This window comes from Perna viridis, chromosome 10 (genome assembly GCF_037379345.1).
Source record: "Perna viridis isolate PV_CMFRI_1.1 ecotype Kerala chromosome 10, ASM3737934v1, whole genome shotgun sequence".
NCBI classification, from domain to species: Eukaryota; Metazoa; Mollusca; class Bivalvia; order Mytilida; family Mytilidae; genus Perna; species Perna viridis.
In genome coordinates this window covers 36,029,190-36,045,209 of record NC_142454.1, presented here as the reverse complement: position 1 = coordinate 36,045,209, position 16,020 = coordinate 36,029,190, and the positions used below count along the sequence as shown (strand labels likewise).

At 32.6% G+C, this 16,020-nt stretch overlaps 1 protein-coding gene and 1 long non-coding RNA gene across 7 annotated transcripts; one reads left to right on the top strand and one right to left on the bottom strand.

Moving 5' to 3' along the window:
* Nucleotides 1-230: 230 nt before the first annotated feature.
* On the bottom strand, nt 231-15,000 carry LOC148605611 (CD5 antigen-like). Of its 6 annotated transcripts, none has more exons than XR_015915826.1 (12): nt 14,816-14,998; nt 13,458-13,632; nt 12,768-12,925; nt 12,201-12,345; nt 10,901-11,043; nt 10,318-10,462; nt 8,056-8,219; nt 6,314-6,487; nt 5,223-5,513; nt 4,633-4,920; nt 945-2,720; nt 231-518 (listed from the first exon to the last, which is right to left on the bottom strand). XR_015915826.1 is itself a non-coding variant. In XM_088548193.1 (12 exons), the coding sequence occupies exons 1-12, from the start codon at nt 14,871-14,873 to the stop codon at nt 1,160-1,162; spliced, it is 1,959 nt and encodes a 652-aa protein (XP_088404319.1). In that variant the 5' UTR covers nt 14,874-14,998; the 3' UTR covers nt 231-1,159. The 6 variants fall into 6 exon arrangements, 5 of the variants coding, with proteins under 5 accessions (XP_088404319.1, XP_088404321.1, XP_088404317.1 ...); XM_088548193.1 differs by having other exon boundaries at nt 231-1,214; nt 2,558-2,720; XM_088548195.1 differs by having other exon boundaries at nt 231-1,214; nt 14,816-15,000.
* Nucleotides 8,750-10,322, top strand: LOC148605612 (uncharacterized). The gene is made up of 3 exons (XR_015915827.1): nt 8,750-8,863; nt 9,203-9,313; nt 9,960-10,322. It is a non-coding gene; the product is annotated as an uncharacterized LOC148605612 (long non-coding RNA).
* Nucleotides 15,001-16,020: the final 1,020 nt, after the last annotated feature.

The following is a 16,020-nucleotide window of genomic DNA, read 5'->3' as shown; positions in this document are numbered from 1 at the left end:
GGCGCGTGTTTCTCAGTTTCAATGTGACAATAATGAGTTTTTCATAAAAAGGGGAATTTTTGGACATTCATTTTTCCTTCCATTTCACCTATAATTGGCAATTTTTTTTTCAAATACCGTACTTCAAATAAGCTTATGTAAATTTTAATACAATTATATTGTGTTTTACCTTTGTAATGACCCCAAGTAAAAAATATTTGAACTTTTCCAAATGTTGAAAACATGAAACGTTAATTTAAACATATTTATTATGCAGAAAATAAAAGGAAAAGTACAAGGTATTACTGTATATAACAACAAAAATGATTCATCTGGAAACAAGAGCAGTCGCTTTTATAAGTCCATTTCCAGTTTTGTAAAAATATGTTGTAACAGTGAGAAGGAACATTGAAGAGTTTATTTCAAAATGAATATGAGACCAATAAAGCATGAACAAATAAGTTAAAAGTAAGTTCTTAAATCTGTTCTTTAGAATATGTTCTGTACCGTCTTCAAACTCATCGTTAAGCTGATCTGAGCTAAATAGAAGTAGTGTTTTAAATGACTAGCAAAAATTAGTTTTAATATTATTATAGTGTTAAAGTATGGCCTTTTCCATATTGGCCCTATAAAATGCCTGAGGCCATTATTAATATGAAGGGCATGTTACATGGCCAAAATGGAAAAGGCCATGCATTATTGATACTTTAATTAACCAACTTTATTTCAAGACATAGTTAGAATTTAGTATCAATACATATGATTTCACATTAATTAAAAATAGGTTCATATCTCGATGAATCAAATAATTTATGAAAATAAATCATGAAGGTTTTGTAGTTTTTTTTCCAATAATTCCTCAAAAAATGGTAAATTTATAGACTCGTACAATATTAAACATACCTAATAATTCATATGGAGAAATTGCGATCACCAAAAATGAAATTCGTAATCTAATTAATTACCTGACCAGTCGCCCGATGCCCAACATCTCAAGAACCATGACTTTTCAGATATCCATAATTTTTGGAATATTTGGTTTGTTCCCGTCATCGTTCTTAGGTTTATTGACACTGTCCTTGTATGTGACCCGGGAATTATCCAAAAAAAAAAAAACAAACACATAATTTGGCCATTTTTTACGTAAAAACCGTCTTTTTAAGTGTATTTTGATCTGGAATCAAGCTATTTTCAAACTTCGTGGGAATTCTTTTGACAGAGCGCACAAGGTAGATCTAGGTGAGAAAAAAGAGAAAAGAAATGTACTTTGAAGATTAATTTCAAGACTTGGATTCGTGCAAAACAAGGAGATTCGACTGCACATTTCGTCTTTGAAAATCACTAAAACACGATAGTAGCCTTTTTTCTTTAGCATTTCTGTATAGAAAAGTATGTGCTCCCGCTTCGAAATTTCATCTTTGTTAGCTTTTCCAAACACACCCCCGCCAAATCGTTAATTTAAAGCTCAATATTAAACATGCATAATAATTCAATGTACTTAGACCCAGTACCATCTTTTAGCAACTTTAAATATCCTAATCTATTTAATTGAATTATTAGGTCACTCCTTATTAAAGTCGTCACTTATTTTTAAGAAGTATACGCCATTTTGATTTAGTTCATTATTGCCCTGTATTGATGCCCTGTTTTGAAATTCGTAATGCATGGCTGTGATTTCGTAATGACCGGCTGTAGGCATTTCCGGTTTCGTAATGACCGGCTGTAGGCATTTCCGGTTTTATAATGACCAGTTGTCGAAATTTTCACAAAGGATGGGCATTTCTATACATATTGTAGTAAGTTGGTTAATAATTAACTCTAAAGTGCTCTTTAACTTTTGCAATTCAGTATAAGATGAGAGATGGATTAATTTCTACTACAAATACAATTCGGAGAATCCGCTGGATTCCGTAAAAGTGTTCATTCATTGTCTATTTTCGACTCAGCATATAAATAAACCGATAAATTTTTATTGGACTTTTGAAAATGATCTTTAATGTATTTGAGGATGAAGTATTACGTAATATTCGGAATTAATTTGTTCGAGTACGAATCTCGAAAATTTTTTTTAGTGTGACGCGTTCTGGGACCGAAAACTGTTATCAGAAATAAAAATAAAGTTTGACAAAAACAAATAATAAAAAGTAACTGCGGCAATGTTTACAAATCACTTAAACACATCAAGGCCGCCAACAAATAAGTAATACAAAATAAAAACAAACTCCTTAACTTTCGCTCTCCTGCATTTAAGTGCCATTGCTTCTATATGAGCGGCTTCGTATTAAAAAGTAAAGATTAATAGCAAGATAAATACTTTGTTTGCTCTTACTACGTTTTTGGTTCACCCTTTATAGTTATACAGAATATAAAATATGCACATTGAGAAATAAGAAGCCATAAAAAAGTTAAAATAAAACATAAAATGTGTACACAAAAAATCGCTTCAAATATACACATGCTTTAAAGCTTGAGAACAATATATTTTCTTTTGATTTCAAAGTGTGTTCCCTCCTGCCTAACGAAACATGAACAGTTGAGTCCATTTAGTCGTTTAGGTACAGTAAAGTACATGACTGACATGAGAGAGTCGTCGATTTCAACTTCTACGGAGGGCTTAGTACTGTTGTCGCATTTCCATTGGAATTTCGGTTGTGGATTTCCAGGCGAAGCCCTACATATAACATAACCTAACTGGCCTGGTTTCAGGACAGTTGATGACATTGCCACATGAAGCACCGCGTCTGTTTTTATGAAAAAGAAAGTTTAAACTTTATGTTTAAATCTTTAACATTTTTCACTTGCTATAATAGGTGTTAACATTTCATGGAGAGATGTAAGCCTTCACTGACCTTACAGATAAAATAAGATGGTACAAATGACAAAACTAGTTTATTCATTTGAATTTTCACCAGCACTTTTAATAGAACTTTTAATAGAAATAATCTTTATATCTTTGTGATAAAAATGTATACAAGTACATAGTGAAATGTCAAGATCGTCAAAAATGGGAACAGAATTTCGAAGTGGTATAAAATTACGAATGTGCATGAGAACAAGAAGACATTGATTCTTTGTCAGAGTGGTTAAAGGCCGTGAGGTTTTGAAACGAATGAAAGTTTTAAGTAGATCAATGAGTGCCAAGGCTACATCAGTTCTCAAAGACCCCGATGTAGCAAAGACATTGTCTACTATACATGACAAATATGTTGTCGTACCAGCAGACAAAGCCCAAAACAACATTGTTTTTGTCTGCAAAACGTTTTATATCCAATGTTTATTATCAGAGGTAGACGTAGAAAATAATAGCAGTGATAAGACCTATACTGCTACCACTCTCTCCAAAGAAGAAATTGTGGAAAACCATAAATATGTGCTATCCTCTTTTGGTCTCTCTACCAAGGACGATGATTGTGATTTACCGTCTATGTACTGGATTCCTATACTTCACAAGAATCCATACAAACAACGTTTCATAGCTGGATCTGCAAAATGTACCACCAAACCTCTTTCAAAACTTTTAACTTCTATACTCACAACTGTCAAAGAGGTTCTGCAGTCCTACCACAACACTTGTTACTCCCGTAGTGGTATTAATTCAATGTGGATCCTGAAAAATTCGAAAGATCTATTGGAGACTGTTATCTGAATATAACAGCATTATAGCCTATGATTTTTCAACACTGTATACTTCTATTCCCCATACTTATTTAAAATCCCGACTTAAAAACATTATACATCGTTGTTTTTCCAAAAAAGATGGTACACCTAGATACAAATATATAGTTCTTGGTAGAGATTCCTCATACTTTGTAAGAAATAATTCCAAATCATCTTCCAAATATACAGAGGAAGATGTTTACAAAATGCTGGAATTTTTAATCGACAACATATTTGTCCAGTGTGGTGGACGTGTTTTTCAACAAACAGTCGGCATTCCAATGGGAACAAATTGTGCTCCTTTACTTGCTGACTTATTCCTTCACTCTTATGAGGCTGACTTTATAGCTGATCTGATTAGAAAGAAATAATATCGTTTGGCTATATCCTTCAATCTCAGTTTCCGCTATATAGATGACGTATTATCTTTAAACAATCCTAATTTCGGGGATGCCAGAGCTTGCCGAAACTATGCAGACTTTTTGTATCGCGCTAGAACTCTAACAAATAGGCTACTGGAAGAGGGTTATGTTGCTACAAGGTTAAAGGCATCACTACAGAAGTTTTATGGTCGTCATCATGAACTCGTGGATCGTTATGGTGTATCCATTAGCACCATGAAAACTGATTTATTCAACGGGTCATAGTTTTCTTTTCCTCGTTTGTCTACCCCGGACTTGACTTTTTATGAGCAACTCGGCGGGTGTTTCTAGAAAAGCAGAGGACGCTTACCCTACCGGTGCACCTGGTCCATGCTCCCAGTTTTTAGAGTCCGAGTTGCTCATTTACTTTTGTTACTTTGTATGTATGATTTTAGTTACTTTATGTTCTTTGTTGTGTATGTCTGTTTTCCATGTCTGGTCTTTGTCCCTGGATTACATTCTTTTGATTACCGCTATAACCTTGATTCCCTTGATTACTCTTTCATTCGTGTAAACATATATACTTTAAAAGTATATTTTGTAATTTTGTAGATTTCATTCACATAGCACTTACATAGTATATTTACTCTCACAGATTCTGAAAGGTTATGAAATGTAGTTCTTTCCTGCTGACCAAAGCACGTGCAGTTGTTACCATTGTCGCCACGTTTTGGAATAAATGAAAGAACAGCTCGTGACGTTGACGAAGTAATTTCAACAGTGACATTATCTGGTTCGATACTGTCACAAAACCACCCAAGTTGAGGCAAGGGATTGCCACTTGAACTGCTGCACGTGATATTAAAATAGGTGTTTTCGATGAAAGTGGGTACTTCGAGTGTAAAACGTTCAAGAACAGGATCTAGAAAAGTGAGAATAATACAAATAAACATATAGCATTCAAACAGTAGTTGAAGGGACAATGGATAAATAAGACATAAAACTCTGTATCAATTTGTATTTGTTACTGTTTTAGTACAAACATTGTAAGTGTGTCTTTAATAAGAAGGAAACGAATGAGTTTTTTTTGTAATTTACTATCCATTAACGAGAATTAAAATTAATTAAAATACATGCAAAACATAGTGAGATATAAAAATGATATGCATGTCATCGTAATTTTGAGAGTCTCTCATAATACATTTTATCATACAAGTAACTTACAATGAACAAGAAGCGTTCTCGATTCAGCAATGATTGGATGGGTTGTTTCCTCTTGATGGAGGTAACAAGTACAGTTCATGCCATTGTATGCATGATGAGGAATAACTTCAATCGTTGACACTGTAGCGTTACCAAGGTGGGTTACCATAACTGAAGTGTTAGAGGAGTTGCAACAGTCCCACCAAATCTTAGGAGCAGGGATGCCCCCAAGTGACATACATGTAATATTTGTCGTCAAATTAACCATCAAAGGACTTGGTACTTCCATTTCGACTGACGGCATTGTTGGGTCTGCAGAATTAAAATAAAACATTATGAATTATAGACTGTTTACATAGAAATCCATTACTCTGGTTAATTCTTACACATTCATTTAACCCGTTGCATAGAAATATTTCTCCTCATGTGAGAGCCGCTGACGACAAAATATACTGCGTCATTAGAAAATTCAATGTATATTTTGATAATTTCAATTTATGACTACACAATTTTAAGAACTTCCACCAATAAGGACAAAAGTATTCAATAAAGACAAACTGTCCTGTTAACGTTGTCGGCATCGTGGTGGTGAATAACACTCTATCTAACGTCATGCAAGGTAAGGTCATCATCGGTATGAAAGTGAAATTATGCAATATCGATGGTCACTCGACAAACAATTTCTACAATCTCAAAAGTAAAACATTAAAACTTCTCGATCGGCATAGCCTTAATAATGTAAGCTTTACTGTCTTGATAGTAGAAATACGATGATTAACATTACTGTAGCCAAGCTCTCACTGTATAATACTGACTCGGAATATGACGGGTGCTGCTAACGAAGCAGAACATGCTTACCCTTCCGGAAATTTCTGAAGTAAATCTCTTTGTTTTGTGATGTTCGTATTGCAAAGCTTTAGTGTTTTGTGTGATATATTATTTTCCTTATCATTAGCTTTAATACGCCATTGTATTTTATATTTGCTACATTTTGTATATAGATCTTCTTTGTTTTCATGTGTAGGCAATATACCTCGATTTTGTTGTCTGAATTTTCATACCCAAATGTTTTTATTAGCAAAATAATGAGCAATGAACAAAATTGTAGTTACACAAAAATGATAACAGTACCACAAACAACTGCAACATAGTGATCCCTCGGACAATTATAGAAATATCGGGGACAGTCAATGAGTCTAGATTCATTTCCTTTGCAGTTGAAAAATTCTTTGTATATTGTTTTAATTTGGGTTTGGTATGAGCGACCATCCACAATGACAGCTGATCTGAAATCAAATAGATGTACATATATAAAAACTTTGTCTGCATAAATAGGAATAAGAAGAGGCTCCCAGGAGGCTGAATCGCTCACCTGGTTAATGTTTGTATTAGGGCAATAAATTTAACAAGGACTTGTCCACAAATTTTGACTCACGAAGACTTTGGTAAGCAATTGAAATTATTTTGCTAAAACTAACTGTATTTGAGATATATGCAAAAAAACTAATGTCTTACCTCTTTGTTCTATTTTTAGTAACGGTGGCCATGTTTTTCTACAGATAAAAAATCTCCACACCAGTTCCATGTAGGATACCCTAAGGAACATTCATACCAAGTTTGGTTTCAAATGGTCAAGTAGTGTCAGAGGGGAAGAGTTTTGAAAAAAATATTAACGACGACGGACGCCAAGTGATGGCAATACTTCAAATGGCTTTTGGCCAGGTGAGCTAAAATTGTATTGAATATTTCTAAACTATTGTGTCATTAGTCCAATGATCTACGAATTTAAATCACGTAAAAATGCTACTATTTCGACCATTGTCATTTACATCTGTTGAAAAGGAAGTTGAAATATGCAACTTAATTCCACTTGTCATATTCTATGAGAAAAAAATCAACGGAATTATGATCATATCATAGTAATACTTGATATAAATTAGAAAAATAAAAGATTCTTCTTTTTTAAAGAAACCAAGACCTCCTTATCCAAATATAAACCCTTGTATTGGCGAATCCTATGCTAATGTTTTTAATCATATCATTAAGATATGTAAGTGCTAATGATAAACTGTAACAATGAAAATAATAAATAATGAATTTTCACTCAATCCACGTTACCTGCATTAGTTCACGACAGAATACTATAGCGTCTTCCGTGTTAAAAAAATCACTGCAAATGTTTACATAGTCATTTCCAAGAAAAATCTGGGGTATTCCCTCAAACGTTGTAAAACCTGAATCTAATCTTAGATCCATGTTATCTGTTAAACCTATAAAAACCCTCAATTAATTAAAATTGTGTAAGTCGATCACATTTATTGTTTTGCTTTGACTGTTGTGATGTAACTTTGTGGTGTAAGAAGGAGTAATCAAGGGAACCAAGATTCTAGCAAAATCAAAAGAATGTAATCCAGGATAAAAGACCTGACGTGAAAACAGCAAAAAAAAAAAAAAATACAACAAAGAACATAAAATAATATACAAAGTAACAAAAATAAATGACTGAAAACTGGGAGCATGGACCAGGTATAACGGTAGGCTAAGCGTCCTCCCGCCGAATTACTCATAAAAAGTCAAGTCCAGAGTAGATGAAAGAGAAAAGGAAACTATGAAACGGATACGATGAAAAAATATGTTTTTATGGTGCAGATGGATACACCGTAACGATCCACGAGTTCGAAATCACGATAGTGTACGTAAATAAAGAATGAACCTCAGTTATCTAATGATAACAAATGATATATTTTTTTTAATTTTTAAAAGACCTAAAAATAGCAAAAGTAAAATTTTATCAATTGCCATGATCGTCCAGCTTTTATTGCTAGAAATTTTCTTTTTTTTTTATATATCTTACAATCAACACCAACATCTTCTCTGTATTCAACATCACAGTTGTGTACTTTCCATGCACTGTGATCACATGCCGTCACGCTATGCTCACTTCCGGAACAGACAACATTGTCGAGAAAGTAGGTATGTTTAGCTGAGTGTTTGTATTCTGCAGAAAACCTACCATTCCTTAAAGACAATATTCCAAATTGTAGCTTCATTTCAGCTTTTCTCTTACCATTCAAACTCTGACATATAATTATATTGATCAAATAAAAAAAAAATACCAAACAAACAAGGATAAAAGAGATATAGGGAGGTTGCAGGGTCAAAGAATATTTGGAAAACTTGGTCATTTACGTGTCTTTGTTTTAATATTACTTTTTTGCTTGATTTTGAAAAAAAAATTGTTATCATTCCGTTACCGTAGGTTTATTATTTTTGCTGTTATTCAGATCCAAAAGAGGTATGTTAACACTTATTGAAGAATTTTTGTTGATCTCTGAATGTATTTTCTAGTCTGTATTTAGGTTTTATGCTGATGCATTTCTTACGTTTCACCATGAACGGTCTTTGTTCCTATTTTTAGGTGGATAATACATAAAAAAAAACGATTCATTGACTTTTTTTTAAAAAAGATAATTGGTTCTGTTGAATAATGAAATAAATGTGTATTATTTATATCTTCAAATCTCTGAGTCCATGTACATATTATATATTTTTTTCCACAGGTTTCAAACTTTTACAGAAATAAGTGTTACGTATATAGAAAGTTTGCAAGGTCAAAACCATTTACTTGTATATTATCTATATTTTACGGATACATTTGCAAGGTAACCATATTGACGTTATTTGCGACACATTTGCGAGGCGTCTTCTAAATTACACCAGAATACACATTTATTTTAAACTAGTATTATTAGCTACTTTACTTAATTTGCATTTCAACATTTCTGTGTTCTGCAATCGATAGTTCAAAGTTTGAAAGGTTTAATACGTTTTTAGTCCTTGTCACTGTGTCCACGTTATGAATCAGTAAAACTAATTTGATTTGCTTTCATTTTTGGGTTTATTTGCAAAACATTTGGCACGTACTATAAAATAAATATGCACTATTATGCATTTGGAGTTGTAAATAATGTCTAACTCTTTTCTCGTATCTGCAATTTCAGGACACATAAAGGGAACCAAAACCGAGCCTTGGTTAAACCAGGTTTTACTGTTCTTATAGTTTTATACTTATAAAATTGATGTAACTACCACTGTTGTTATAGCGCGTGTAGGTAAATACAATACATAATAACACCATATAGAAAGCCAGTCCCTAGAACAAAATTCTGTATAGCACAAATACTAAGTAGAAAACTATAGAATCAAAGATTTCATACAGAAGTTGTTTTTAAGGTTTTCGCATAGTCAAAATCTATGACGCACACACAAACACATGACATTGTCACGTTTTCATCATTTTAATGCAATTTGAGCGGAAACCTTCAGAAACGCTTGTATACAACACAAATTCATAAACAAATGTAAATAGGTTTCTTCTTTTCAACGACAATATATAAAATAATGGTTTGGGTATTGGTGATTTGAAATTATTTTAAAAACAAAGCACAGGCAGGGCAAATGCAGACTTCGTAACAAAAATATTTGTAATTTCTCCTTTGATATCGTGTTGAAGTTCTTCCAACTTTCATAAAAACTATTTTGATTTCATTATGCATTTCTTGGTCAAGGATATGTACTTCCTGCACCTATTTGAATATATTTTCATATTCAACCAAAATTAAGAGGACCTCCGCAAGATGTCAATAGACAAGTAAACAAATATTTCTGATTAAATGCATGTGTATATTTCCATTACATGTGCATTTGAAAAAGTCTACAATTACGAAAAAAAATCCATTTTCGCATTTTTTTTTTTAGAATAAATGCAATATGAAGAGTAAAAGGACACTATTTAGAACGTTTCAGTGTATTTAGATGTTGATTGCAGATTGACATTTTTAGGTATATGCTTAGGTAAAAACTTGAACGTTTCCATACATATTATTCATCATGAAAAAGAGTGTCACCGGCAACGCCGGACGTCGACGAACGCCAAGTGATGACAATAGCTTACTTGGCCTCCGACCAGGTGAGCTAAAACGAAAAAAAAAACGTACTAACGATTTTGTTTCATTTACTTTATAATATGAGGAATCGGGTTCTATTCTTATTCTAAACGTGGATAAAGAAATAAAGTATTAGAAACTTTCTTCATACTGAACATTGCGATATTTACCAAGAGTAGCCCAGTTCTCTACAAATAACAGATGCCTGTGTATTAGAAAACCCATCGTCACATATACTTCCCCAATGGTTTTGGTGCATAATCGATACCCGGCCTGATATTATGTTATCACTATCGACAAGCTGAAATCGGGAACCTTTGTATAATAAGAATAAGTTAATTTCTATTATTACTAAATAAATTTAAAATCATCTCTGTAAATTTCTTTTACTTGGCTACAATTTGTAGTAGAACAACTAATTGGACGAAATCTTTTTGTAGTAATTTTCTTTTTCGATTCAATTATCTAGTAAAGCAAAGATTTAATATGGGTGTTTAAGTAATTGTATGTGTCAGTCACTTACTATACGTACATGTTAGCAATTATAGTTTGTTAATGGGAGTTGCATAAAACAACATTTGAAAATAAGTCTGGCACAATATACACAAATTATGATGCTTAATTGGACGCAAATACATCATGAACCAAAAAGGTTTTGCCAGCACATCATTGAGTAAGGCTTTATTCATGCACATATGAATCAGAGACAACAAATCTTCACTTACCCAAATGATTGGGTTTAATATAACTTACATTTCAATAGGATAATGCCACTCTCACATGATGTATCAGATATTGTATAAGAACAAGTTTCTATTCGAAGATCATCTTCGCACATAAACTTGATGTCATAAATATGGCTTTCCTTGGGAGCTTTAAGGATTTCAAAGGAACCACTGAAAAATTATCAAATAAAATTTAAAGAGTAATCAAGGGAACCAAGGTTATAGCGGTAATAAAAAAAATGTAATCCAGGGACAAAGACCAGACATGGAAAACAGACATAAACAACAAAGAACATAAAGTAACTAAAATCATACATACAAAGTAACAAATGCAATTGAGCAACTCGGACTTGGGAGCATGGACCAGGTGCTCCGGTAGGGTAAGCGTCCTATGCTTTTCTAGAAACACCTGCCGAGTTCTTCATAAAAAGTCAAGTCCAGGGTAGACGGAAGAGGAAAGGAACACTATGACACGTTCATAACAATCCACGAGTTCATGATGAGCACCTTAAAACTTCTGTATTGATGACTTCAATCTTGTAGCAACATAACCCTGTTCCAGAAGCCTATTTGTTAGAGTTCTAGCGCGATACAAAAAGTCTGCGTAGTTTCGGGAAGCTCTAGCATAACGTATGAGTTGTGATATGAACACTCCATACGCAGGTGCTGAAGGGATGTTGCCACAGATGAAAGGAATGTTGACGACAATTCTGAATGAAAATTCATTACGTTTGTCGTAAAGTTTGGTCAATAGTTTTCCTTTACCATCGATTTTTAAGTTTAGGTCAAGATGTGAGGCTGACCTCACAGTGTCTGTAGTATCCTTTATCTCAAGTTCTTTGGGGTAGATGCGATGTATCCAATTCCTGAAATTAGGATTGTTTGAAGATATTACATCATCCACGTAGTGGAAACTGAGATTAAATGATCTAGCTAAACGATATTTTTTTCTTTCGGATCAGACTGGCTATAAAGTCAGCCTCGTTAGAGTGAAGAATAATTTGTTTCCATTGGAATGCTGGCCGTTTGTTGAAAAACGCGTCAACCACACTTGATAAATATGTTGTGGATTAAAAATTCCAGCATTTTGTAAAAATCCTCTTCTGTATTTTTGAAGTATCAACAAGTGTTTTCCACGTAAAGGAAACCTTTCTTCTTCCAAAATCACTTATGATGCATATATGAGAAAAGGTTCTGTAGCATATGAATATTGGTGTGCATTCCAGTACTTTTTAAAGCTGTACCGTACTTGCTGCATATTTTGTTGTTAATGCTATACCTGTTAATACCATTTACACCACATCTTTAATGTAACAAACCAAACGTACATGGTCAGTCCTAAGGATTGACAAACTGAAGATGGCAGGTTTGCAGGAAGGAAGTAGTTGTTGCATACGTAATAATTTCCGTTTCCGAAATTCACTTGTAAAAATCCTGAAGTCCCTCCAGAGATAGAGAATATGGGTAGAGTGACTGAAATGTACAAATTTGAATGTTTACACAATAAGAAGTAGACGTCTTAAAAATGAAAAAGGGCAATGAGCGAACAGGAGGGCGGAAAGAAGCTGGTCGTAATATACTGATCCGTTTAAAGCGCGGGGTATAATAAAGCAGTTTAAATGTTAAATGCAAGTACTAAACATATAAAATATGCAAATTAACATTATACTTTTTAAAATTTATTTCTACTAAATTTCGACTAAATATATATATCAATATTTGACGTCAGATGACTTTATGAGTTCTATGCCAATATATATTTATATAAAACCTTCTAAAAGTTGGTGACAAGAATCTCACTTAACATTGGAATTTTTTTTTTAGCTAACGCAACAAAACTTCTTTTAAGTCATTTTGGAGGACCTGTTTCAGATAACTATCATAATTTTTATTACCACATCGCACACCGACATCCTCCTTGTGCTGACAATTATGTTTACCCCAACCGCCATATGGACACTTTAATATACTTTCCTCTGAACCTATACACATAACTTGATCCATTGTAATCGGTCTCATTCCTCCCCCCATTGCTGGTATTGCACTAGCATTTCTAAGGGTTTAAAAATAAATCATTTGTTATTCAGGAAAAAAAACTCTTTTTACAAGATACTCAAAAATATTTTCAGTTTTGAAAAAAGTAACACAAAATGTATAACAATATTTTCCTTTTTTCTTATTTCCTGTTTTTAGACTACTATGGAAAGAATTTAACATTTCAAATAATACATATGCATAAAAATTGACGAAGATACTTCATTTTGAAATGGACAAATGTGCTCTTAGACTTAATCGCCGTTTCATTGATTTATTCGCATTTCTGACGCATCATTACATGTATTTTACAATGACTGCATTTTTCAGATATCTTATATGAAAACGCAACATCTTTTTCTTTACAACATGAACAAAATAATTTATATTAGTAACTAGTTGACAATACGATATCCAAAATTTTGGCATAACAACACTTTTAAAGTATTCAATCAAAAGAGATATTTTTAAAACATCTTAACGTTATTTTCACCTTTCACACTAAAAACTCAATATCTAGATGGCTTTGCATGTAAAATGATTACACATACCGTCCTAGAAAGCCTAGCATCTTGCAGACAACAGTTGCAGACACGTTTGAAAATTCATCGTCGCATACATTCCCCCATTCTCCATAGGCAAATACTTCTAGAAGACCTTCTACTATATGATGACCATTTTTCGTATACCTTCTCTGATTAACAAGTCTCACTTCAGAACCTTCAGCTCGAGTTGATATTGCGAATAAAAAATATTAAAAATATTGCACATTCCGGTTATTGTACGTGTATTCCAAGAAGTAACCTCTCATCAGTATTAGAAACATAGGAAGAACAAAATCCCTCGAAAACAAAAAATAATTGTACACAAAAAGCGGTAAAATCCAAAAAATATAATCATACAATATCTTCGTATCTCCATTATTTAATTTGTCAATTAATTGATGAATATCAAATTATTAAATCCATTTAACGTGGCATCGTGTATTTATAGTCGGAAAATCTATTAAAATCTTACAGCAGTAATGGAATATTTTATTACTCTATCCGTTACATTTGAACACATCTACTGGATAATTTTGTAAAGTAATTGAATTTTAACTGCAATATGCTGTATAAACAAATTCAATGACAGTTTGTGTCTTTTTTCAAATGATGCTTCATTCATATGAAAATCATTTGGTAATCATATGGTATCATTTACATAATATAATAGTCATAAAATTATGATTATCTATTAATTCTCATATGTAAATGTTGGCTTGAAAAGACGATAATACTATGCTAAGCATGCAACAATCATATGTAAATTGGAACATAAGCTAGAGCTTATTAGAACATAAGCTTTGGAATTTCATATATTTTATGTGATGCAAACCATATGATTCTCATTTTTGGCAAATTTGGCTGTGTGTAAAAATAATTTTAAACTACATAGTATACAAGTTGTATGATATCGATCAATCCACGTATTGTAGCATGATAATTATGATAATCTTATGTTTCACTTAACATCACTTGAGAATCATATGATAATCTTTTGACTATCATATTAAATTATCTTGTGATTAACAATTGTTTATCATATGTGGCACATTTAGCAGTGTAGCCACCAACTGCAGTTTCAGTTCCGACGAAGGAAATACCTTAAATGGGACACCTTGGAGAACTACAAGACAATTAATTTTGATTAACAAATCGGGGTTGTTGTTGTTGAGTGTGCATATTTTTTACTTTTTAAAACACATTTTAATGAAACCATTTTATACGATAGTATCTGCTGGAATATGACAAGCATCCACCCAAGACTTCCGCTAAAATTTGCCATAAGAAAATTTCAACATGTCAATTTGAATAAATTCGCTCATCTCTGTTTTCTTTAACTAATTCTAAAATAATATTTTGCTTACCGGTCAAGAAGAACGGAGGTTGTAGAATCACCAGAACTATCATCGAAAATTGATACATTTTACACAAATACGTGGTCGTCACTGGCTTCTAAGTCATTATCATGAACGAAATATGTTTCTCTAACCCAGTTTACAAACATAGCATGGTATATGTGCATGTGATTTATAAACATATAAAACCGTGGTGGGAACTTCAATTTTACACTTAAACCTTTGACGCGCAGCTTATTATAACCTCTCTAAAAGCGGAAAATATCATCGTACAGATTGAAGAAGGTCATGTCAGTCCAAAAACTATCTCAACTTCGTCAGAATTTGATGTTGTCTACCGACTGTAATGATTATATTGGGTTATTAGTAGCTATAGGGTATAACCATTTAAAAAGTAAAACGTTCTTTGCATATTCACTGGAAATTTTATGGTAATTGTATTTTCAAAATCTAAAATTAGAAAATTTTATAAATACTTATATTCAAGTAAAGTTAACAGTATGAAATAATAAACCACCGCATCATTATAAACCAACTGCTATTTAAACTAAAAAAAACCAAAGTTTTGTAAAGAAATACACGAGTAATACAGGTATGAGAAAGAAAAACAAATATTTAAGTTATTTTTCTATACAACTTTATTGGATTTATACATTTCAAGAAATAACAGTGAAATGCAGTCGGTCACTTTTCATTAAGCGCGAATCGAACAACTGTCCTATTTGCATACTATTCAAAATTTATACATGTATATGAGGCAAGGAAACTCTTTCGTCCATGGTTGAAGTCAGCGAACTTATAATTGATAGCTAGCAATGCTATAGCCATAGGTGACAAACTTATTCCTCCGTACAATCCTGGTGGACAGAAATTCAGACATCTTACATCGTGAGAAACTAAGTTTTAATTTATTTAATTAACAGTAAAGTGAAACTTATCAGGAATATATGCCCATAGAATATGATATATGATGCCGTGGATTTGTAAGTAACTGAAATAACATGTTTACATTATCTCCATAAATAAAAATCGAAAAATTCAATACTTCTACATAAAGAAAGAAAATCGAATCTTAAATCATCTTTTAATTCACATTTCTGTCGATATATCTTGTAAGTTTCACAATAATTTTGATGGTAATTTTTCACTTGTAGTTCACGTGTTGAGATGGAAGCAGCTTGGATGACGATAAAGTAGAGCAATTGGTTGACCCA